The sequence below is a fragment of the Rhododendron vialii genome, chromosome 13a, assembly GCF_030253575.1.
Source record: "Rhododendron vialii isolate Sample 1 chromosome 13a, ASM3025357v1".
NCBI classification, from domain to species: domain Eukaryota; kingdom Viridiplantae; phylum Streptophyta; class Magnoliopsida; order Ericales; family Ericaceae; genus Rhododendron; species Rhododendron vialii.
In genome coordinates, this window is record NC_080569.1 from 12,241,834 (window position 1) to 12,267,032 (window position 25,199).

Genomic DNA, 25,199 nt, shown 5'->3' on the forward strand with positions numbered 1-25,199 from the left:
GAATTTAGTTGTTTTGGAGGCTTTTAAGAGATTTTTTCACGCTCGTGCTCCTGCACTTGCCCCTGCTTATACTTTATGTGATCTAGTTCTTTACCAACAAAGTTAGCACAAGTCAATAGCGCACGGTAGAATGTCAAACCGTATTTACAGAATTTGTCTTACTCAAACCAAATCAATCGTCAAGACCAAGCCTAGGCATGTACCAAGCTTTAAAATTCAATACATACAAAAAGTATAATCGGAATTGCTCACATTTCTCATAGGTAGTCAAAAGCATATTGAAGCGACTAGCTGAGTGAATGGGAGAAACGGAGACACTTGCAGTAAGGCATATACCACTTTGATAGTAATTGTGTTACGACACTTCATTGTGAGTAACATGCACTCAGGGCAGAGGCGGAGTTAAATTTTTTATTTATTTTTATACTTGATTCTGAATAATATGGACAATTATTCATGTATAGATACTTATAATCTTATTAATTTTGGTTTGATTTGATAAAAAACTGATTATTTTACCTTCTCATTCGTTAATTTCTTTTATAAATAAATAATAAACACCCGACTGCCGAAGTAGCCTAAAGAAAAAAATAAAATGATTAGTATACTTTAATTGCATTAGGCTAGAATCATTTCAATGTACAAATTTAATGTATTGAAAAATAAAAAAACTTTATGATACAATAAGTATACGTTCCGATAAAGACTATATGTCTATTAAGCCGGCTCTTATTGGATCAAAATCCGGACTCCGACACTGCGGTATGATGCAAAGTGTGGAATGTTAAAGAAGTGAGCTACGACTCCATATCCCCCTCTTATTCAGAAAATCTAAGGTTCCCGACGGAGGGGTCCGACCGGATTTCCGACGGCGCGTCGGGCCCACTCCGGCCATCGGACGGCTGATTTGAGGCGTCCAAAAATTCTAAAACAAAATCGAGTGGGCCCTCTAGGGAATCAACAGCATCCGACGTGTGTAGGTGGCCGATCTAAACACTCCATTTTTGTGTGTATATATTTATAGAATTTTTGGATGGTTCGGATCAGCCGTCTGGTGACCGAAGTGGACCCAGCGGGCCGTCAGGAATCCGGTCGGATCCCTCCCGTGGGGAACTGTAGCACCTCTCCCTCTTATTACGGCCAAATGACTGGAAAACATAGGAGTATATACTCATTAGAATAGTGCAAGGGAAGAAAGTTCACATTAAAAAACAAAGATTTTAGTCTGAGTCGTTGGTAAGATGGCCCACCGTTACGCTGACTGGACAGAAAATTCCACATTATATTCAACCATCTCCAATTATTAAACCCAAACAAAAGAAAAAATAGGAGCAAAAATCCAAATCATGATTTGAAATAATACTGTACTAATTAAACTCGAATTCACAAACGCAAATGGTAAGAAAGGCCGTCGTCTTCTCAACTGGCCCGTCGGCTTTTCCAAAATCTCCCACCCGCACGTCTTTCTCTCTCTAAAATCTCTCTCCTACCGAATCACACTCTATTCGCTCTTTCCCCCTCCGTCAACTCGACACCAGTTTCTCCTTACGATTTCGCTTCTCGTCCCCGTTTGATTGAGAACCGAGGGAGGGAGTGGCTCCGCCACGGAGGCCGTCCTCTCGGCGGGATCTGAGCGGAGATGGCGTTGTCCGGAATGAGAGGCCTCTCCGTCTTCATAAGCGACGTTCGGAATTGCCAGAACAAAGAACAAGAACGCCTTCGTGTCGATAAAGAGCTCGGCAATATCCGTACCCGTTTCAAAAACGAAAAGGTTCGAGTTTTCTAGTGTACGGATCTATCTATTAATATAAGAATTGCTACTTACGCAGGGATAAAAACAATTTGATCTACCATCACTTGTGTAGCTGTAGAAAAGTGAAATGTTTGAATTGTTTCCACTTTATTCTGATGCTTACTGATATAACAGCCCTACAAACAGCCACTACAGACCTCACATTCACACACCAGATACACCCACTCCCTGACCCTTCAACTTAGCTTTGATACCGGCCTCGAGGTGAGCCTCGACTTAGCCTTTAAAATCGTTACTCTAGCCAATGCAGGATTTAGTCTATCCTCAACTAAGCCTTTCAAAACATTAGTCCAACCAATTTAGGATTTAGTCTGCAAGTCAGTTTCTTTGATGTTTAACAGTATAGACCAGGGTTTTGAATCCCATACTGTACCCACCACTCCCGGCCTGTTCGTACAGTTTTTTTTATCAAATCCGGTACCCTAGAGCTGCAATTCCGTTCCCCCTAGAGCTATTTTTAATTAAATTTTCTTTTCTTGTTAAATAAGTGGGTGTAATCAGCTAAATTCCTTAACAGGAAAAATAACACTCATAGCGATAAATCTGAAACGTAGCCCAATGTCTCACCGGTACAGGTAGTACCAGTAAAAAAACCCGGTGCTCTTGCCAGTACAGTAGTGAGAACCTTGGTCTAGACTCTAGTGGTCTAGCCAATGTAGGATTAACTCTCAGTGAGGTGGATGTCCATTCTCTCAGGATGTATAGCAGTCTAGCCCGCTTGGATTTTTTTGGCTAAAGTAGGAATTAAACTAACAAGGAGGTTCATGTCCATTGTTTCATCTATGGTACAAAGCACAAAATAGGGTATGATGGTGCGGTATGGAATTGGAAACAAAATTCATCTCATGTCAACTAAAGTTCATTTTTAAGCATTTGTAATCTACTTGAAGCCATCAAAATCGTAGCAGCTAAGCTCATCCGAGCAGTGTATTTGAATCAGATCCTTCAATTCCATTCATCCAGCACAATTCAAGAGTTCACCTGGGTACTGACGTATTTGTTGGGCAGTTCTGATAGCGTTGCATGTATACCGCTTGTTGTTTTTTTGTGCTTTGTTAACCTTCTTCTGATCTTGTCCTCCCTTGATTCATCCAATTAGCCAGCAGTGAATTTGTCCTACGACCCACAGTCAGAGAGGAAGAGGGGGACGCATCAAGTGTATCTATTGTCATGATTCACATGAGATTCCTAAAACCAGCTTCTCGTAGAATGGAAATTTCTGGCCACCTTTTTATCTTTCACTGATATCTTAAGGAATCCCTAATAGTTGTTGCCTTTTGGATGAAGCCTGTTTTCCATGTCTGAGTGAAAATTTGGTTTCACAAACTAAACATCTTTTATGTCAACTGAGCAGATCTCCAGACTCTCTATTGTAGACACACGTGTAGGCATATACCAATCTTTAGGCAGGAAATGAATATTTCCACTTTCCATTTGTGGTTCTGCTTCTAATATTGTTACAGAGGGGCAGAGTGCTTGTGGCCCTAGGCATGGCTATTAATGCATTTACAAGTACATATGCATCTGAAGCATCATTCTTTGAGATTAGGTATCATTAACCTTACCCAGGCCCTAATCTCTTTGTGTCACTTACATTTCCCCATTCTGGTGCTTTGCTTTAACAAGAGATATGCCTTGGATTAGTATTCTTTCCTGAGCTTGTTATAGCTGTTGTTTATAATGGCGTAATACCATTTCAAGTGGTCTGTAGCCTTTAACAGGTTTCTTGTTTCTTCTTCTTCCCTCTCTCTCTCTCTCTCTCTCTCTCTCTCAGAGCCTATCACTTCTTTCTGTTTTTCCATGCCTTTTGGTTTTTTAGCTATCTGTTCTTAGACTTCATCAGTCCTTACTTCTCACCATGATCATCCCTTGTTCCAAAGCAAAGTCGTTCCGAAGGGGACTAGACCATGTACCTTGTTCCGAAAATACTGTTCGGCTGTCCCTCATCTTCCTTTCTTTAATTCTCATTATCTTTCCAGAGCAACTGCTGTCATGCTTTGATACTCTTTTGTTGGTCATAGGTACCTGTGGATGATCTTTTCATCTCTATTATTTCAGTTGTTTGCAAGTGATTGGGGGAAGTGGTGTTTCCCACTGTAGTACAAATATCCTTTTTTTGATCAGCAATAGTACAAATATCCTTGCAAGTTTAGTCAATATTTGAATGCATTTGCGATTCCTTGCCTTTATTTGGGATATCAGATTTTTTGTTTCTCTTGTTATCTTTTTCTCATAGGATCTTGATTTTTGGATAGCATTTGCCATTATCTTGCAGCGTGTCAATTGATGATTTATTTCTGAGTTCTTTACTTCTTTAGATCTTTAGCAAAGTTCAAAGACTCGCTATGGTAGAGTGGTTGAATATTAAGAATGTGAAATGCTGTTATATATGCCGAGGAGTCAATGCCGTGGTTGGATTGGGGTGTTTGGTGCCCCTACCCGTGCTTTGGTTTGCTCTTGTTCTCTTTCCTTCTCTTTGACGAGTATTTTTCTCTTTTGTTCAACACTGATTCTCTCCGGCTCCCATCTATTGCAATAAAAGACGTGTTACTGTATTTTTATGTTATTTATATATCTATCATTTGGGTTTACTTCACTTTATATCGACATTTGTAACCTGATTCCGATTTATTGGCCATGTGGACCATGTCTCCTCTTTTAGATACTTTGTGTATATTTAGATGATTCCATTGTGACTTGGCCCTTTATTATTATTATTTTTGGTTTTGTTCCTTTGACAGGGTTTGACGCCTTACGAAAAGAAGAAATATGTCTGGAAAATGCTGTACATATATATGCTTGGATATGATGTAGACTTTGGTCACATGGAAGCTGTTTCTTTAATATCTGCACCAAAGTATCCAGAAAAGCAGGTGCTTTGTACACCTTAAATGACCCTCTAGTGCCATTGACAATATGCTTCTCAATCTTATAATAGAACATGAATAACCAGTTCCTGCAATATGTTGACTCATCACGTGCTGAGTTTATTTTATTTTTGGTACTTAGGAATATAAGTGCCGAGTTTATGTCATATCTACAGTCATGGTGCCGTTATAACATAAACAACTGGTTTCTGCATTATGTTAACTCATTGGGAGCCGAGTTTATGTCATTTGCACAGAGTTTTGGTGCTTATAATTGTCCTTGAGTGAACGGTTTATCTGAGTAGAGGACGTGTCGATGACTCCCCAAAGAAGATGGTCATTCAAAGAAAGAGAAACTGAACCCAAAAAAGAAGAGTTATGTTGCTAGCCTAGGCATTCTCAAATTATTACATTGGTGATATTTTTAGGATTATATCCGAGTATAGTGACATTTGTCACTTGTTGTTTCATAACTGCAAGGTTTTGGATTGCAAAAACAGCAATTTGGTAATAAAACTCTTACTAGAAAAATACACGATACAAATAAGTTCTGTTCAGGGACAGTTTCGATTACTATTGAAACATGATAGAAATAAGTTATATGATGTTTAGAAACTTTGACCTATTGATAGCTTGTAGCCTGGGTTTTGCTATGTGCCATGCATTTTGTTTTTGTAGGGCAAGTGTGAGGGGAACTCTCTTGTCTGTTCTAAGTAGAAACCTAAGAAGCACGGGCCCTTCTCCGGATAAGGCGTGGTGTGTCGGATACCAAAACGTGTCTTTAGGCCCTTGCTAGGCCATTTTAGACCAACTTAGCTGCCACCTGTGGTCTTGTGTCAGTTCTAGCCTACTAACTTCCCAGAAGGCTCCACCAATAGCAGATTCACTACCAACCAACCACTATTCCGTGTATATGTTTTCAAATGTTATTATGCTTGCTGTGGCGCCTCTAGTCTCATATAGGTTATTTTATATCTCGTCTCTACAGGTACACTACCTTTTTCCAGACCTTGCTTGAGTTCTAAGCACTGAACTTCTGTACTGCAGCTCAATGAGTTCTAAGATTTTGGCAGCAAAAACATTAGTTTTTGACTCTTTTTTCCTCAGCTGTTTCAATTATCTCCAGGAAATATGTTTTGTGCATACTTGCTATGTTAGGACAGTAGATGATAATTGTTAAATCAAGCAAGATATGATAGAATGCAAATCTGGAAGTTGAAATCTGGTAAGTTGTCAATAGCGCATTGGAAGTTATTTAAAACTAAAATGTATCTGCCAGAGTCTTATCGTGCTGGTGCTCATGTGTTCTATTACATTTTCCTGCTTTATTGTTTGGGAAGGGTTTGTGACTCTCTATTAGACTATTAGTGAACTTTACTTCTATCTTGCTGCCGATCGTGCAGGTTGGATACATAGTGACATCAAGTTTGCTCAATGAGAATCATGATTTTTTGAGATTAGCAATAAATACCGTCCGCAATGACATTATTGGTCGAAATGAGACTTTTCAGTGCCTTGCATTGACTATGGTATGGCTAAGCATTACCTGTATAGAGCTTGTTTTGTACAAATTATATCATGTACTTGTCCTTGCATAAACATATTTAATTCTTAATCAGGCTTGTCCTCTTAACATTTCTGCATGGTAGAACAGATTCCAAGCAGTGATCGGGGATGGGTAGGGGGTTCGGGGATCGGGAACTTGAACTTATTGTTGGAGTGTGTCCACATCTGTTAATTATCTCCTCCAAAACTAGTATATGAGCCTGGGCGGCCTCTCCACTCATTGCCAATTGGTTTTGAGTTGGATGCTTTAACATGATATCAAAGCTGGGGTTTCGGAGAATTTGTTCCCCTTGTTTGTGCCAAAAGTGCACTGTGTTTGTTGTGATCCATGTGTTATGGATCGTTCGTTTACCTCTCCACGTGCGAGTCGGGGGTCGCACGTGCGGGAGAGTGTTGGAATTTGTCCCACCTCGGTTAATTATCTCCTCCAAAACTAGTATATGAACCCGGTGGCCTCTCCACTTATTGCCAACTGGTTTTGAGTTGGATGCTTTAACACTAATATCCCGAGGTCTCCTCTGACGTAGTCGGTGTCCTGTTAAATGTGATGCTAATCAGCATTGTTTCTTTGAATGAGACACCAATTAGTACTGCAACACAAATTCATTCTAGGTTATGTCAAAGGCTAGAATAACGTTTGACATGGGTTGACTGTTCAAACCTCCTTCTTCTTGGAATGTGCTGCCTAACTAGGGAAAACGATCAGACCTGTGGATCATGATACATAGACATCGTTACTATGTATCATGCTACATATGGATCCAAAAAATTTATATTCTTTGCTGTCTTACGGATTTCCATTTTCTATAAACATGTTTGCAGGTTGGGAATATTGGTGGAAGAGAGTTTGCTGAATCATTGTCACCTGATGTTCAGAAGTTACTTGTAAGGGGGAAATTTTTGTGTGATTGAATTGAGCACAGTTAAATGAAATGATGGTAACTGTTTTCTTCCCTTCAGATTTCCAGTAGTTGCAGACCGCTGGTGAGGAAGAAGGCTGCTTTGTGTCTCCTTCGGCTGTTCAGAAAAAATCCGGACGTTGTCAATGTAGATGGCTGGTAAGCATGACTATGGATTCGTTGAAGCCTGAATGTAACTCTTGTTTTCATGATTCGAGTCTTTTTCACCTCATTTGCAGGTCAGATCGGATGGCACAGCTGTTAGATGAGCGTGATGTCGGTGTTTTGACATCTTCTATGAGCCTTCTTGTTGCTTTAGTGGCAAATAATCATGATGCCTATTGGAGTTGTCTTCCAAAGTGTGTAAAAGTATTGGAAAGGATGGCTAGGAACCAGGATATTCCACAAGAATACACTTACTATGGCATCCCATCTCCCTGGCTTCAGGTTTGTATCTGTTTTCTTCTGAACATCTTCTCTTATATAATGCGCACCAAAAGTCAATCAAGTTAGGATGTCCGCTTCAAAAGTCCATGCAAGTTAGCCCCCTTTTTAGCAGGACAATACCATACACAATTATTAATTTTAAGAGCTCTGCTTAGGGGAGTAACAACTCGAATGCTTCTATTAAGGAAATTCAGAACATTGCAAGTTCCTATTTGCAGCTTTGTATGGAAAGCTGTTGGCTTAGGAATTATTTATTAGCAGTCAACAGAATCTGCAGTGCAAGCACTCTCTTCCCCGTTCCGCTCTTCAGAGGAAGAAAAAACATAGAGAAGCAGCACATTAAATGATGTTAGCTTTAACAAGTATACCTCTGTACTGTTTCCTGCGATGGTGTCTTAGAATCTATGTAATTTCAGTTTACCTGTATACTGTTTTGGCATAGTGTTGTCACATAGTTTTTGCATATTTTATTGTCCTTGCCGATTTCATGCCTCGGACTAAAGGCGAGCAAAGTTTGGATTCTTTGTTTCCTCAACTAGCAGCTTTTGGAAAAGTGACTGACACAGAGTTGATATTTAGTTGACAAACTTACTCTTTAACTTTCTAGTATTTGGCCAGTGCAGGTGAAGACAATGAGGGTTCTTCAATATTTTCCAACAATTGAAGATCCATCCACTAGAAGATCATTGTTTGAGGTTCGTTTTTCCAAAGGTAATTAAATTGCCATTAGATTTCGTAGCTCTGAAGAAAAATCTTTTGTTGTTTCTAGGTTTTACAGCGGATACTAATGGGGACTGATGTTGTGAAAAATGTGAACAAAAACAATGCGTCACATGCTGTTCTCTTCGAAGCTCTAGCTCTCGTAAGTTTGCATCCATTTGCAGGTGATTAGAATGCAAATGCTGCAGTTTAACTTGTAAATTCTGGGAATTGGTGTATAGATTCCATCATCTTAAGTTTAAGTTAGCTGAAGGTGTAGTTTATGGTTTCTTTATTCACTATTATTAACAGCAATGTACTCCTGAAAATTAATACAGTATAGTATGTATGTGCATGCTCATTTTCATGCTTAATATTAACGCATTCGAATCTACAAACAAGGACTTGCTATTTTGGAGACAGTGGGAAATAGGAGTTCTATATTTCTTTCGATATGTGCCAGAAGTCTCTCTCTCTCTCTCTCTCTCTCTCTCTCTCTCTCTCTCTCAGACATACACTCGCGCGCGTGCGGTGCATACACACACAACCTGAGGGTTATTGTTGTTAATATTATATATCAATTCTGGTGGACGGCCTTAAAATTTTTACATTGCTATTTGCAAATATTTGTTCTAATCACCTCAACGCAGGTCATGCATCTTGATGCTGAAAAAGAAATGATGTCTCAATGTGTTGCCTTGCTTGGAAAGTTTATTGCAGTTCGTGAGCCAAATATTCGATATCTTGGTTTGGTAAGTTGTGAGGGCACTAGCTGGTTGTTATCTCTTTTGCTGTTTTTATCTTATTGTTGAAGGCTTGAAGCTGATGTCCAGGAAATAAAATGATTGATGATCTGTGGATTCCTCTTATGCAGGAGAATATGACCCGGATGTTGATGGTTACCGATGTTCAGGACATTATCAAAAGACATCAAGCCCAGATCATCACCTCATTGAAGGATCCAGACATCAGGTTATATTATGTGCAATGTGGTTTTTGATATACTTTTTGCTTCTTAATTACTAGGCACAATGGTTGGTTACGGGTTATGGAATAGGAACATTATCCTTATCTCCCCATCCCGTACACATGCTATGTAACCTGAATGGATGTTGATCGATCGGATACTTATCTTGAATGTGTATAATCAGTGACTTGCATGGTAGGTGCTGAAATGTTTACCTTTTGCCTGGATCTGTTTTCCCGTATTCTAGCTTTATCTATATGGCTCCAACAGTCTGAAATTCTCACTTCAGAAAACAGTGATTCATCAAGCCGGCATTCATGCTACTTTCCATATTGCTTATTACTAGGGATATCTGAAATAATTCTCAAAAAAAGAAAAAGGGATATCTGAACTAGTTCTTTTTTCTTTGTATAGATGTACTGTTTGGTGACAGTCATAACTACGCTGGCCTATTATGCTTAGTGGTTACCCGGTTGAACTCCCATTCTTTATCCACCCCAAATTCCTCTTGATATCCACTAGCAAAGAACGTATTATATGAATAGAAGGTGATCTAAAGGTGTACTCATTTGATGTTCTTGTGAACTTCTTACCCTATATTCTATAGATGTGTAATTCAAGTCAGTTTCAAAATTCATTGTCCTTTATTGACGATTGTATAACCCCCAGCATTCGGAGACGTGCCCTTGATCTGCTATATGGAATGTGTGATGTTTCAAATGCGAAAGACATAGTTGAAGAATTATTGCAGGTATGATTTTGCTGTAAAAAATATTAATTTCTTAGTTTCAGTCAATAATCTTTCCTATCCTATCGAGAGTTGGCCACTAGTGATGGACTTATTATGTTCTACCAAAACACCACCAGTGTGGCACTGACATTAATTTGTTTGCAGTATCTCAGCTCAGCAGACTTTGCAATGCGTGAGGAATTGTCGCTAAAAGCTGCTATTCTGGCAGAGAAGTTCGCCCCTGACTTATCATGGCAAGTGCTGCATTTAAATCATTAATCTGTACTGGGTATCGGCTTAAAATTAGCTGCTTATTTTTCTGGATATAGTTTGTCAGAGATGCAGGTGAAACCAAGACAACGTCTCGCGTTATGTAAAAGCAATCACCCAAAAGTTATGTAGACAACAACTCATGATTTATTCCTGACATTGCATGACATCAACAAGCTGTAGACAAATTTCAGACTTAGATTTCATTTTTTTATACCTTTGAATTGTAAAATAGGATTTTTTTTTTTAAAAAAAAAAAATCTTGTTCCTTCGTAGGAAAAAAAAAATGATGCTAACAGGTCCTACAATTGTACTATCCTGCAAATCGTCAATCTTCCTAATATCGAAATAAATTTAATTGTGTGAAGAAAGAACTACGTGTCTGCGCCTCAGTTACAGTTTTTAGGGCCTCTGAAGGATTACTTAGTTTTTGCTTCAGCCCACTTGGTTCTGAGTATCAATAGCTGAAAGCAACCTGTCTTCCAAGTTCCAACCCTTATAAGAGACTGTTGAACTGGTAAGGTTGCTAGGTTGAATCGCATTTGATGCATACGAAGAGTTTTAATGTTGGATGGTTTAACTGTGTAAATAACAGGTTGATACTTCAGTTTTATACAAAAGGAAATTTGATCTTCCGTGCTTAGGATGTGAAAGTAGGGAAATAAGAAACAACCTTATGGAATCCCAAAGTCTTTGTTGTTATGGATGGAGACTGGAATTAGCTTCTAAATTTGATTCCGTCTAGATGTGATGATGTCTGAGTTAGAAACTTAAGTTGAACGTTATTGTGTCAAGTCAAACTTGTCGAGCTGGGGTTTGAGCTGGCAGTTGCACAATGTGTCTTTTTGACAATCTATGTCATGCATTTGGGTATAAACTTGACAAAATTTTTGAATACTAAAGTTTGTTCTGCAATTTTGTGGATATATTGGTCCTTCCACAGCATTTTTGGGCATTCACTATCGATTAGTTTCAGTTTCTAAATTTGAAGTTATTGCCGTATGGAAAAAATGGCTCCTTTAAAGAAGGAATTGTATGTCTTCTTATTCTTGCATTTTTTTTTTTCTGAGCCACTGTGCAGGTATGTGGATGTGATTCTTCAGTTGATCGACAAAGCTGGAGATTTTGTCAGTGATGACATTTGGTTTCGTGTTGTGCAGTTTGTTACAAACAATGAGGATTTACAGGTTACTACAGCTTATTCTTTCATGTGTTTCATTGTTTGTCTCCGCTTCTTGAAATTTACTCAATTTCTAATCCCTTGCACATGCTATATATGTTTTATCAGCCTTATGCAGCAGTAAAAGCGAGGGAGTATATTGATAAGCCTGCTATACATGAGACGATGGTCAAGGTGTGTACATTCTTCCTATGACTTACTTACATGCTCTATTTTAATGGAGGAAATACATGTGAAAGCCTTATTGATGCGTTTTAGTTCACATATTGAGCTAGTATTTGGTATGTGCTTTTGATGCTAAGCCAACTCTGAGTTGTTTTGTGTACACTCAATTGAGTTGGCCTAGTATGTGTATTTATTTTGTTTTTGTGTACACTTGATTGAGTTGACCTCGTATGTGCATTTTATTTACATTGCATTCTATTGACGGGATGATCAAGATCTTATACAAGGCACCAATGCCATTTAAGACACAGATGCTTTGCCTGTGGGTTAAGTAAGATTCTGTTCTTGTCAAGAAAAGTGCTGAGCGAAGGTGGACCTGGATCTTGAGCTTTAGTAGCTAGTAGGCTAATACAAAGGCAGATGTTTTGCATATTTTGGTAGTCCAGTTACCAAGTTCTTAGTTAGTTTACAAGTTATTTACCCAAGGCATGCTCAATCATATCAGTTATTAGGAAACTTCTTTTGGAAAAAGTAAATTGCGAGGTATTAAGTGTATTTGGGCATTGGCATCTTTGGAAGCAGGTCAGTGCCTATATTCTCGGAGAATACAGCCACCTTCTGGCCAGACGGCCTGGGTGTAGTCCAAAGGAAATCTTTAGCATCATTCATGAGAAGCTGCCTACTGTTTCGTAAGGGAACTTGAACTTCTGTTTTTCTTATCTTTTCATGGTTATATATGCTGCTTATCACTTAACTATGCTAATGGAGATACATGCCACCAGGACTTCAACGATTCCCATTCTTCTTTCTACATATGCTAAGATCTTAATGCACACTCAACCCTCAGATCCAGAATTGCAGAATCAGATTTGGACAATTTTCCACAAGTGAGATTCAGCTAGTCAGAATTGTAACTTTTCATTTTCATGTACTTTGAGCTCATACTTCATGCTTTATCGACAATACCTGAGAATTCTTTTCAAAGGTCATGCTCTTTTTTTTCCCAGATATGAGAATTGTATTGACGCTGAGATACAGCAAAGAGCTGTTGAATATTTTGCATTGAGTAGGAAAGGTGCAGCCTTAATGGATATAATGGCTGAAATGCCTAAATTCCCCGAGCGCCAGGTACACGTTTACAGCATTTGCATGCAGTCAGATTCAGTTTATTCTGTTGGATAAGCTCTTCAATATATTTTGGAAAGACCTCATATCTATTGTCGAAGTGATGGCCATGCTGAAAGAACAGTTCTTCTTTACTTGTGTAGAGACATGCTTGCATAAAGTCTATGACACTAATGGTAGTATATGCTCTGGGTCTTTTAGTCTGCATTGATTAAGAAGGCCGAAGATACCGAAGCTGATACTGCAGAGCAAAGTGCTACTAAGTTTCGGGCCCAGCAGCAGAACTCTAATGCTTTGGTAGTAACTGACCAACGTCCTACCAACGGAACGCCACCTGTAAGCCAGCTTGGTCTGGTAAAGGTGCCTAGCATGAGCAATGTGGTGAGATGTCTATCCAGGGGGATTTTATGAATCATAGATTAGACGTTTAAGATTTATGGATAGTTTTGTAGGTTCGGTTAGACGTTGATCCATGGTTGAGTATTTTGACAGGATCATAGTTCGGGTGATCAAGGGGCAACTCAGGCCAATGGGATTCTCACTGTAGTGGATCCTCAACCTCCTGAACCTTCAGCTGATCTCCTTGGTGATCTCTTAAGTCCACTGGCTATTGAAGGACCTCCAGGTGCTACTGCACAAGCTGATTACAATTTGGCACCTGGAGCAGAAGGTGTTTCAAATGCAGAAGAAGCTCTAGCCATTGCACCCGTTGGAGAGCAGACAAATACTGTCCAGGTTTCCATTGCTCTATTACATACCTTGTTGATTTGATTATCAATAACTGTTTATCATTGATTTCTTCAAGACTCAAATACCTAATTACTCTTTAGCCAAAATTGAGTTTGTAACTGCTACTTGTGAATTGTTAAATATTGCTTGATGTGACTATTCAATTTATAGTGGTTGGTTTTCTTTAAACCGTTGAATTTTGGATCTACAGTTCTCTTTGAATGACTAATACCTTAAATAGTAACATACTTTTCTCGCTGCTCAACATCCACTTGCTTATGAATAGTGAATATACTTGGACAACATCCACATACTTCGATTTTCCATGAAGTGGCGGCATATGCTAAAACCTGCCTTTCTTCTTAGGTGGATGGTCGATTAGGCCACAGATGCACCTAATAGGTGATGCCTAGATGCTTAGGCATCACCTGCATATCATGTTTGGTTAAATTAGAAGTAAGTTAGTTTCTTGTTGCCTTTCCTTAGTAATATGACTACCATAGAAGTCACTGACTCTTTACTTGTAACAATGATGTTTGTATGATGTTTCTTCATATGCTTATCAATCCAAGTTGTTCTGGTGGACTAACTTTTGGAAACCTACTTGATTTCCAATTCCAAAATCTTTCGATAGTTCCAATATTATGTGGTTGGCTGTTTCTAGGCCTGCTCAACCTGACAATGTTCTGGACTACCAACGCCCAATTCTTTGCCTGTGATGGGGCGTAATGTTGCTACCATGTTGGGTGACAACTTTAATTCCGTGGTCATTGGATGCATATTGCTTCCCATGTCACTTTAGCTAATTCCCGTACTAAATTTCAGATAAGCTCTGGTGCTAGGCATTGTCAATAAAGGCCAATAGTTATGTGTTCTATTATGCTTGTTTTTGATTGACTGATTTCATGATGCATGTTACCAGCCAATAGGTGATATTGCAGAAAGATTTAATGCTTTATGCCTAAAGGATAGTGGTGTGTTGTACGAGGACCCTTATATTCAGGTATACTGCCGTTGTGATCGCCTTGACTTTTCTAAAAATGGAACGTAATAGTCCATTGAAAATTTTCTCTCTGAGGACTGATTATATCAGATTATATAGTTGCCGAGGCTACTAGTGAATTTCTTACAAATTACTGTCCCAGATTGGCATTAAAGCAGAGTGGAGAGCCCATCATGGTCGACTGGTTCTTTTCTTGGGTAATAAGAATACCGCTCCACTAGTTTCTGTTCAAGCTCTGATATTATCTCCCTCACATCTGAAGATGGAGCTCTCATTAGTCCCTGAAACTATTCCTCCACGGGCGCAGGTCGGATCATGCTTTTTGCTTGATAACTGGTTGTTATCTGCTCTAATTTTGTATCTTTTATCTCATCGTTTTTATTCTTGTGACTTTTTTTGGGTTACGTAGGTACAATGCCCACTTGAAGTCATAAACCTCCGCCCTAGCAGGGATGCAGCTGTTCTTGACTTCTTCTACAAGTTTGGAACTCATATGGTATCACCTAGCAATGAAATATTTGTGATATTACCAAGGTGATTGTAGAGACTGAATGCATCTTATCTTTGTGCAGGTCGATGTCAAACTTCGCCTTCCTGCTGTTCTGAATAAATTTTTTCAAGCTATAACAGTTTCTGCTGAAGAGTTCTTCCCCCAGTGGAGATCACTTTCTGGACCTCCATTGAAACTTCAAGAAGTGGTAAGTGTGCTCAGGCTTCGTTTTGTCCAACGTTGAACATGTCTGTGTGTTGCATTTTATCCTATCTCCTTCCTCTTTGTATTTGTTTTCGGCTTTTTCTAGTGGCACTGTTGCGTTTGTAAGACAATATGCTAGTCAATTGACTAAAATTTACCAAAAAAAACCTGTGCCGTCTTTTGCTATTCATGCATAATTGGTATAGTTTTTTTTGCTTTATTTGGAACTGAGAAAATGCACAAAAGGCAATTACCCTTTTTCTTTTTTCTGGAAGTGGTGCTGCCTGAATGGTACTTCATCATTGTCTCATTGTATGCAAATGCAATGAGCTATTGCGCTTGGAAGCTAGCACCAAAGACTTTCACCTTTTTGTTCAATCAGTAAATAAACTTAAGGGACGTCTTTGGAGAGAGTAGTATTTGATAGAAAACAGAGAAACAGAGACGGAAAATACTGATATTATTTCTGAATGAATTACAATGAGGTGAGTACATCTTTAAATAGAGTAAAGCTATGCCTAAGAAAGGAAGATTACAAGATTTGATTACGATATGATTACCCTATGATTACGATATGATTACCCTATGATTACGCTATGATATGATTACGATATGATTACCCTATGATTATGCTATGATTTGATTACGATACATGTCCTAAAATAGCATATTACAAGAAGATACAGAATATATATTCTAGATACAGAATATATATTCACACCCCCCCTCAAACTCAAGGTGCGAGGGCAGAGAGCATCGAGAGTTTGTCAAGGAGAAAGCGGAAACGAGCAGCGGTATGGGTCTTCGTGAAGAAATCAGCCAGCTGCAATGTGGAGGAGACGAAGGGTAAAGCAATGGTGCCAGACTGAAGATGCTGACGTATGAAATGACAATCAATCTCAATGTGCTTCGTGCGCTCATGGAAGACCGAGTTGTGGGCAAGCTGAATAGCACTCTTATTGTCGCAGTAAAGAGGCGTAGGAGTAGTAACAGAGACCCCCATATCGGAAATAAGCCAGCGAAGCCAGACGATTTCAGAGGTAGCATGGGCCATGGCACGATATTCGGCTTCCGCGGTGGAGCGAGCAACAACAGATTGCTTTTTTGCTTTTCCAAGAGATAAGAGAATCGCCTAGAAAAACACAGAGGCCAGAGGTAGATTTGCGGTCATTGACATCACCTGCCCAGTCAGCATCAGCATAAGCATGGAGGGTTAAGCTTGATGTAGAAGAAATCAGAAAGCACTGATGAAGGGTACCACGAAGATAACGGAGAATACGTAAGAGGGCAGCCCAATGCGTAGTCCGGGGGGCAGAGACAAACTGACTAACAATGTGAACTGCATAAGAAATATCTGGCCGAGTAACAGTAAGATAAACTAAGCAGCCCACCAATTCGCGATATTCCGTAGGATCCTCAAGGGGGACACCATCAGAGGCAGAGAACTTGGCATGGAGTTCAAGGGGAGTATCAACAGTCTTCGTATCCGTGAGACGAGCACGGTGAAGAATATCAGTAACATACTTGGACTGTCCCAAAAGATACCCCTGAGGAGAGGAAGCAACTTCAATACCAAGGAAATAACGTAGCGGGCCTAAGTCTTTCATTTCGAACTCACGGAAGAGATGACTTTTGACTTCAGCAATAGCAGTAGAATCAGAACCAGTGATGATCATGTCATCAACATAAAGTAAGAGAAGTACCAGGCCATGAGAGGTGCGACGGAGAAATAGAGCAGAGTCATGCATGCTGGGCGTGAAGCCAATCTGAAGAACAACATCCTGGAAGCGTGAATACCAAGCGCGAGGGGACTGTTTCAAGCCATAGAGAGCACGACGCAAGCGACAAACCATACCGGAAGGATGAGAGAAGCCAGGAGGAGGCCGCATATAAACCTCTTCAGAGAGATTGCCATTGAGAAAAGCATTCTTTACATCCAACTGAGAAAGAGGCCACTGGTGCACTGCGGCCACTGAGATCAAGGTGCGAACAGTGGTCATTTTGGCAACGAGGGCAAAAGTTTCCTCATAATCAATCCCATACTCCTGAGAAAACCCTTTAGCAACTAAGCGGGCTTTATACCGTTCTAAAGAACCATCAGAATGAGTCTTAACCTTGTAGACCCATTTGCAACCGATTAGATTCTTACCATCCGGAAGTGAAACCAACTCCCAAGTTTGATTGTGAGCAAGAGCAGTAAGTTCAGCTTGCATGGCATCCATCCAATTGGGATCATTGCAAGCTTCTTTATAGGACCTAGGCTCAAAATAAGTGTGAATGCGGGAAAGGAATGATTGATAAGAGGATGAGAAACAAGTATTAGTAAAGCAATATTTTACCGGTGGTTGACGATTGTCGCGGACGGGATACCGGCGGGCAGGCGGATCAGGATCCGCAGATGCAGATTGGGGAGCAGCTGTAGAAGTTGGACGACGGGTGTAGACCTGGGTGATCGGAGCACGACGAGGTGATGCTGAGGGGGCTGTAGAAATATCAGATACCTGAAGAGTGGAGGTGTACTCTTCGGGAGGCACATCCAGATCCATAGGAAATGGGTCAATATGGATCAAGTCTTCTTTGGCTACTGGAGCAGTGCGAGGTGGAAGAGTAAAATAGGGAAGACGCTCTAAGAAGACAACGTGCCTTGAAACATAAAGCTTTTTGGTCACAGGATCATAACACCGATACCCTTTTTGATTAATGCCATACCCTAAAAAAACACCTAAGACACAGCGGGTGCTGAGCTTAGTGCGGTTTTTCTTGGGGAGGAGAACAAAACAGGTAGAACCAAACACTCGAAGAAGAGAGTAATTAGGAACCTGACCATAAAGCCGCTCATAAGGAGAGCTACCAGAAAGAAGAGGGGTGGGCATCCGATTCAGGAGATAGGCTGCAGTGAGAACAGTTTCTCCCCAGTAACAGGACGGGACGGAGGAAGATAGGAGTAGAGACCGAGCAGTATTAAGAAGGTGACGATGTTTTCTTTCAGCTCTACCATTTTGGGCAGGAGTGTCAGTGCAAGACGATTGGTGGATAGTCCCAAGCGAATCTATGAATTTATGAAACTCTGAAAGTGAATATTCCCCACCCAAGTCAGACCGAAGAATTTTAACCGATGTAGAAAACTGATTTTGAACCATGGCGTGGAAATTCTTATAAATCGTAAAGAACTCAGATTTGTGTGTCATTAAGTAAACCCAAGTATACCGACTAAAATCATCCACAAAAGAGACATAATAGACAAAACCACCTTTAGTAGCAACCGGAGAAGGGCCCCATAAATCAGTGTGAACAAGCTGAAAAGGCGAAGTAGAAATAGAGGTACTTTTATTAAAAGGTAAAGCTGACATTTTTGCAAACTTACAACCACTGCATTCTGAAATATTACTGACTGAAATATGACCCAAATGACCTGACTTAACTAAAAGTTTTAGACGTTCACTAGACAGATGTCCTAATCTAGAATGCCAAAGATAAAATGGAGATGACTTATGATCTAAACAAAAAGATGACGCAGCAGTGGAAGAAGGTTTTATTGGGAGATGCAAGTGCTCCAAAAGATAGAGATCACCAACTCTACGGCCTGCCCCAATCTGCTTCTTGGAATCCCGATCCTGCACAACACAACCAGAGGAAGAGAAAACAACATCAAAACCAGTGTCGGATAATTGGCTGATTGAAAGTAGGCTCAAAGACAACTGAGGAACATAAAAGACATTAGGAATAGATAGTGAAGGTGCAGTAGAAGATAGAATGGAGCCAATAGAAGCAACATGCATGGGAGAACCATTGGCTGTGGCAATACTAATAGGAAAAGCAGGTGGCACACATTTACTAAGAAGAGACATATCAGGAGTCATATGATGAGAAGAGCCAGAATCAAAGATCCAAGTGGTGGGTTGGATACCTGAGGTGGGAGAACCACGCAAACCTGAGTGAGTGGTAGTCATGGCAGAAGCTTGGGGGGAACCCCCTCGAATGGCTTCCATGTAAGCCTGAAACTGTTGAAATTGCTCATAATCAAACTCTGGAGGTGCACTACTGGAGGCCGGTGCTGCCAAGGCTGCAGGTGGGCGAGAATGCTGTTGTGGTGCCCGAGACTGATGCGGGGCATGAGGACCAATTGACTGAGTAACATTTCGTCCCTTTGGCTTGGGACGGTTAGGGCATTGATGCTTCCAATGACCCTTCTGATGGCAATAGTTACACTCATCTTCAGGAATTTGAGGCCTTGGCTTGGCCGCAAATTGGACAGGATGAGATGCTGGAGTGGGCGAGTGATGTGTCGGATATTGGCCAGATGGAGCAAATGGAGCAGCAAAGACAGACTGTAAGGGAGGTGCAAGATTAGCCACTTTGAACCGCGTTTCCTCAGCGATAAGCTCATGAACAGCACCATCTACTGAGGGCAATGGAGACCGATGCAAGATAGCCCCACGAAGAGGCTCAAACTGAGGCCGAAGGGCCATGAGAAACTGAACAAGTCGTAGTTCCTCACGAAATCTGACATAACTATCAAGTAGCTGCAAATCTGAAGGTTCCATGAGAGCTAACTGATCCCAATAAGTAGTCATTTCGTTATAAAATTCTTGAATCGATTTATTGTTTTGGGTGGTGTTTCGGATGGACATTTCAAGCTCATATCGTTTAGCAAAATTTGATTCAAGATACAGAGCTTGTACATAATCCCAAACTTTCTTTGCTGTGTTATATTTCGAAAAATTCATGCCAATACTTGGTTCTACGGAGTTGTGAAACCAAGTCAAAATCTGTGCATTCCCTGTGTTCCATTTTCCCAAGGCAGTGGCATACCCTGGGTCTTTTGGATCAAAAGGAGGTAGTGTAGAACCGTCTACATATCCCCACATTTCTTTACCAACAACAAAATTTTTCATCACATGAGCCCAATAGGAGTAGTTGTTACCGGTCAAACGAACACTAATAGCCTGATTTTTATCGCCAGACATGATGCTAACAGAGAAACGCAGTCACAAAAAAAAAACAGAATACCAGAGTACCAATCTGCCTTAGACTGGTTCGTCGGAGTTGTAACAGAGGTTGCCGGAGCTACTGCAGTGCCTGCAAGTGCTGCTGGAGGTTGTCGGAGTGTGGGTAGGTCACCGGCGGTTGGGGAGGGATGGGTGTCGGCTGCTGTGGGTATTTCTTGTGATTTGAGTTGCTGAAAAACAGAGAGATAGGGAACGATAGTAGCTGACAGAGGGAAAGAGATTTGAGGATAGAAGACTGATTGGAAAACAGGTTAGGGTTTCGGAATCGGCTCTGATACCATGATAGAAAACAGAGAAACAGAGACGGAAAATACTGATATTATTTCTGAATGAATTACAATGAGGTGAGTACATCTTTAAATAGAGTAAAGCTATGCCTAAGAAAGGAAGATTACCCTATGATTACGATATGATTACCCTATGATTACGATATGATTACCCTATGATTACGCTATGATATGATTACGATATGATTACCCTATGATTATGCTATGATTTGATTACGATACATGTCCTAAAATAGCATATTACAAGAAGATACAGAATATATATTCTAGATACAGAATATATATTCACAGTATTAGGCACGAAGACATGCACATATTTGTTAACAGTTAACACTACTTGAGGAGACATTATACTTGGCTTCATTCATAATATGTCCTTGAGCTTTGTTTTGTCTCTAGTCAAAATATATTTGAATTGCCAATTAGCAGATAGGTAGTATTAAGGATTCTGATTGTGTTGACAAAGCCATTCTAAAGAAGCTTTATAAGTTTGTATGTCATCTGCATCAGTTTATGACTTTAAAGCTTGATTCATCTTTGCACCCTGAAAGGAAATGTTGTATGTCAGTAGACTCGGTATTCTTAGCAATTTGATTCTCAAACTTCATCCACGTTTAAAAAGCATCTCCTAGTAACATACCTGCACTTCTTACCACTAGCAAATACTTTGGTTGTGTTGTGTTTTCAACATTGACAAACATTGAAAGGAGAATACCCATCTCAATTCTTGTTAAACAGGGGTGTTAACTGTTAAGACTTGAGAGGAATAAATTAAGGAACAGGCTTGCCTTTGGCTTTATTTGCACCAGGTGGTTGCTTTTTCAAACTCGAACATGTGTTTTTGTGCTTCGTAGCCCAAGTTTTTCCAATTTCACCAACATTTGACAAATATTTGTCTTACATGAGATTTTATGAAATTTTGGGCAGGTTAGAGGGGTGAGACCGATTTCTCTCATGGAAATGGCAAACTTATTTAACAGTTTCCGGTTGATAGTTTGTCCAGGGCTCGTAAGTTATTGATCTATCTTCCTGGGCCTAACTCAATCACGTACATGAAATCTCCTTACCATTTTATTTCTCTTTTTCAGGATCCAAATGCCAATAATTTGGTTGCAAGCACTACATTTTACTCTGAGAGTACGCGCGCCATGTTGTGCTTGGTAAGATGTGGCCTTAATAGCTTGGTTGTGCTGTTGAGGTTGTTATTGCCAGTGATAAATAGGTGTATCCTATGCTGTATTTGAATCACGGATTTGGATAAAGAATGGAAAGGTTGAAGGATCCGACTGTTTTGAGCTTTTAGATACTTCAGATTCTCTATTTACTTACCCAAATCCTAGTTCAAAATACAGCCCTAGTGAACTTATGGTGGGATAGATGAGGCAAAAATGCATCGTCTCAAACTTCTGGCTGTTTTTGATTGGTTGAACTCTGCCTTGGCCATTCAATAAAAGTATTTAAGATGAAAAATCATTGCTGATTAATGCATATTGCTGAATTACAAAAATGTGCTCCTTAGCGCTTTGTTTAGAGCTGTGCCCACTATTGCTCCTTGTCAAAACTATGTAGGCAAATAACAAATGCCTTTGCAAGGTTCCATGTCATTCTGGCTTCATTTTTTGCCTTTTGTCCTTGGGTGATATGCAGATAAGAGTTGAAACAGATCCAGCAGACAGAACACAGCTACGTATGACAGTAGCCTCAGGGGATCCTACTCTTACATACGAGTATGTCTTTCAATTTTGGCGTTCAATCTCCATACCATTTAACTTCATTGCAACTTGATACTGTTTTTACTTGCGACAATTTGTGCAGGTTCAAGGAGTTTGTGAAGGAACAATTGGTTAGCATTCCTACGATTTCCAGGGCACCTTCTCCAGCACCTCCACAAACTCAACCAACTATTGCTCCCACATCATTATCAGATCCTGGGGCTATGCTCGCTGGTTTGCTTCATTAGAGTGGATGCCGTCAGTTGAAGGTTTTTTTTTTTAACACACTTGTAAAACTGATTACACTGTCTTCCCACGGATCATTCCCCCCGCCGGTCAAGACTTGAGTACAAGACAAATGCAATACGGTGCTGGCAGAGATGGGTCCGGAATTCAAGATTCTTTCTTCACGATCGTATTGTGCCACCTTGCAAGTTCTCCTCCTTTAGCATGAGTTTTTTTTTTTGGTTTTTTTTTCCCAGTTGTTCCCAGTCTTCCTCCTTTTTATGTAGTGAGGGTTTAGTTGTGGTTTCTGTAATATGAATTAGCATGTGATCTGTTAAGTAGGGCAAGTTGTAACAAATTCATTTGTTTGAGGGTACATATTTTTAATATTAATAATAGAAGTTAATTAGATGGAAGAAGTAATAATAGAAGTTCATTTGTTTGGGGATAATGCAAATTTGCTGAAAGGACGTGCAGTGAAAAAGGTGAAATGGGCCCCAAGCCCTTCTATTGGAAGTACAAAACAAGAGTCACAACTGATTGAGGTCCGTTCCAGAAATCTTTTTAAAATATATACAATTTATTTTATATTTTCAAATTCAAAAATAATGTAAATAAAAAATAATTTTTCAATTTTTTTTGCATCGTTCAAACAAGATTCATAGTGCATATTTTTAAATTTCAATAAACTCCTTATTTTTTAGCTTGAGATTGTCTTCTTAAAAAATAAGGGTTTTTTTTTTAGTTCCGGTAATCATAGTGTACAATGTTCTTGTGCTAAAAAACAATTCAAAACAAAAGAGGAGAAAACAAACAAGTTGAATATGGAATTAATTATTATAACCCAGAAAATAATAGTGTACTATAATTACATCAATAAACAATTGTACAACTACATCCCAACCTGCTTAATAGCCGGAAAGATTAGTGAAAAACTAATGGTATATATAGGCAAATTAAACACCCAGATGAAACTAAACCAAGAAAACCTAACCAGAAAAGAATGGATTAATTACATCTCAAAAACTGAACAGTTGTAGAACTAAACTACTATATCCCAGCCTGAAAACCATGAGTCCCACCCTATGTTAATAGCCGGAAAACATCGACGTAAGTGATTCTGTATCTGACCATCTTCGATTTTCCAAGTCCCCTGTTTATCTACTTGCAAGTTGGTGCCGGGGAAAATAACCAGCCCTCATCCTCGCGGTTCTCCTGTTACGCGATTGCCCACTCACTCCGGAACTATTAGACGCAGCCTGACGTGAAGAATCAGATGGAACAGACATCTCAAAGAAAACGGACGACAGGATTACGTCACTGTTCGCGTGCCAAGAGCTGCCCGATTCTTCCACTACAATTGGTTCAAAATCTCCATCTAAATCAATCACGCGGATGTCCTGCAAGTCTCTTTCGCTCTCCAACGCCAGCAAACGCTGTCCGCGAACGGTGTCTGCCACTGACCGCGCCTGTACTGACGGATGTTCGGTGCTGGCATGCTTCTCCAGTTCTGCATAAGTCCCGCTGACTTCGCAAGCCTCGACGGAACAATTCCTGGGTATGGAATTCATCAACTCACGAGGCGCAGGCTCTACGTCGATCCACTCAGTACTGATTCGGCCTCGGCACAGGGGGCACAAAGGCATTGGATTCGAGGCACGAAACTGGTCAAGGCAGTTGGAGTGGAGGTTACTGGTGTTGCACATGTAAGGGCGGCATCCTTTCTTGCTGTTGGAGCATAGTAAGAGGACGGCATTGTGAGGGGCCTCCATGCAAATCGGGCATCTAGTTTCTTCCCAATTGCTTTCCTCCCCAACTGATTTCACATGGTTTTTCGATACGTTTTGGTTGTCGGTCTTTGGGCTGCCATGGTACGGAGATGCAGCGACCCGATCGGAAGAGAGTGAAGGGGCTCTTTTCTCCTTTGGCATTCTGGGAAAAAATTCAGGATGACACACTACTAGTACTGCAATTTAAAAAGGACAACCTCCTCTGTTTAATTCACAAACTCTAGAACAATTGATGCATATTTGTTACTACTAATTCCCTAAAAAAACAGAAGATGATACGGCGGCTGCATTCAAAAGACAACAAACCCTAAGCTACTGTTTTGTTATACGAAACTCAATGACCAGAGAGAGAGAGAGAGAGAGAGGAGTCTTATTTATACCCGATTACTATCGGCGCCGACGTATGAGAAGTACTGTAGTTGTTTGGTGATCAAGGCATCGTACAAACGTTCACACTTTGCCATGTGTTGTTTTGTTTCCAAATAAAAAAACCCACGGGTCCTACGTTTTTAACCAATCACACAACAGGACGACACCATATGGCAATGTGGTGGCAAACGCACCGGGTATTTTCCGCGACGACTTCAAGTCATACGCTCAGCTTATTTTTACGTAGTTTTAGCCTACTCCACAATTCTTAGGATACCTCACTTTGACCTATTAGGTAGGAGGTGAGATTTTATTTTTATTTTTTTTTAGCGGCGAAGCAAAAATTTTATTGATAAAAAAAAAGGACTATAAAACAAGCTCTTGTTGACAACCAGCCAACAAAGAGAACACCAAATGGACCTAGCCCAGAACACCTAAAGGGTCTAAACATGTATAAATATATAATGATAAAGCCCACAGTAAGTCCGTAACCCAAAGACAACAAGAAGTCCAAGGTGCCGAAATCCTAGCCCAAAAACTAAAAGGCACAGTCCATAGACAATATAGGCCAAGACGGAGACCAACCTATAGACAATATAGAAAAACCTAACCCTTGGGACAGAGCCCACACCTAATGGGCCGAAGCCCGGACC

At 40.2% G+C, this 25,199-nt stretch overlaps 2 protein-coding genes across 3 annotated transcripts; one reads left to right on the plus strand and one right to left on the minus strand.

Moving 5' to 3' along the window:
* The first annotated feature begins 1,377 nt into the window (after nt 1–1,377).
* LOC131312840 (AP-2 complex subunit alpha-1-like) lies at nt 1,378–22,803 on the plus strand. Of its 2 annotated transcripts, XM_058340835.1 has the most exons (27): nt 1,378–1,771; nt 4,555–4,686; nt 6,084–6,209; nt 7,069–7,131; nt 7,207–7,304; nt 7,385–7,592; nt 8,216–8,287; nt 8,362–8,454; nt 8,942–9,043; nt 9,166–9,263; nt 9,928–10,009; nt 10,154–10,242; nt 11,340–11,445; nt 11,547–11,612; nt 12,186–12,292; nt 12,386–12,490; nt 12,611–12,731; nt 12,930–13,109; nt 13,221–13,463; nt 14,380–14,460; nt 14,603–14,767; nt 14,870–14,956; nt 15,033–15,158; nt 21,378–21,458; nt 21,539–21,610; nt 22,098–22,177; nt 22,266–22,803. In XM_058340835.1, the coding sequence occupies exons 1-27, from the start codon at nt 1,640–1,642 to the stop codon at nt 22,408–22,410; spliced, it is 3,060 nt and encodes a 1,019-aa protein (XP_058196818.1). In that variant the 5' UTR covers nt 1,378–1,639; the 3' UTR covers nt 22,411–22,803. The 2 variants fall into 2 exon arrangements, with proteins under 2 accessions (XP_058196818.1, XP_058196820.1); XM_058340837.1 differs by lacking the exon at nt 4,555–4,686.
* On the minus strand, nt 22,648–24,525 carry LOC131312841 (uncharacterized). Its single transcript, XM_058340838.1, has one exon. The coding sequence runs from the start codon at nt 24,316–24,318 to the stop codon at nt 23,545–23,547; it is 774 nt and encodes a 257-aa protein (XP_058196821.1). The 5' UTR covers nt 24,319–24,525; the 3' UTR covers nt 22,648–23,544.
* Nucleotides 24,526–25,199: the final 674 nt, after the last annotated feature.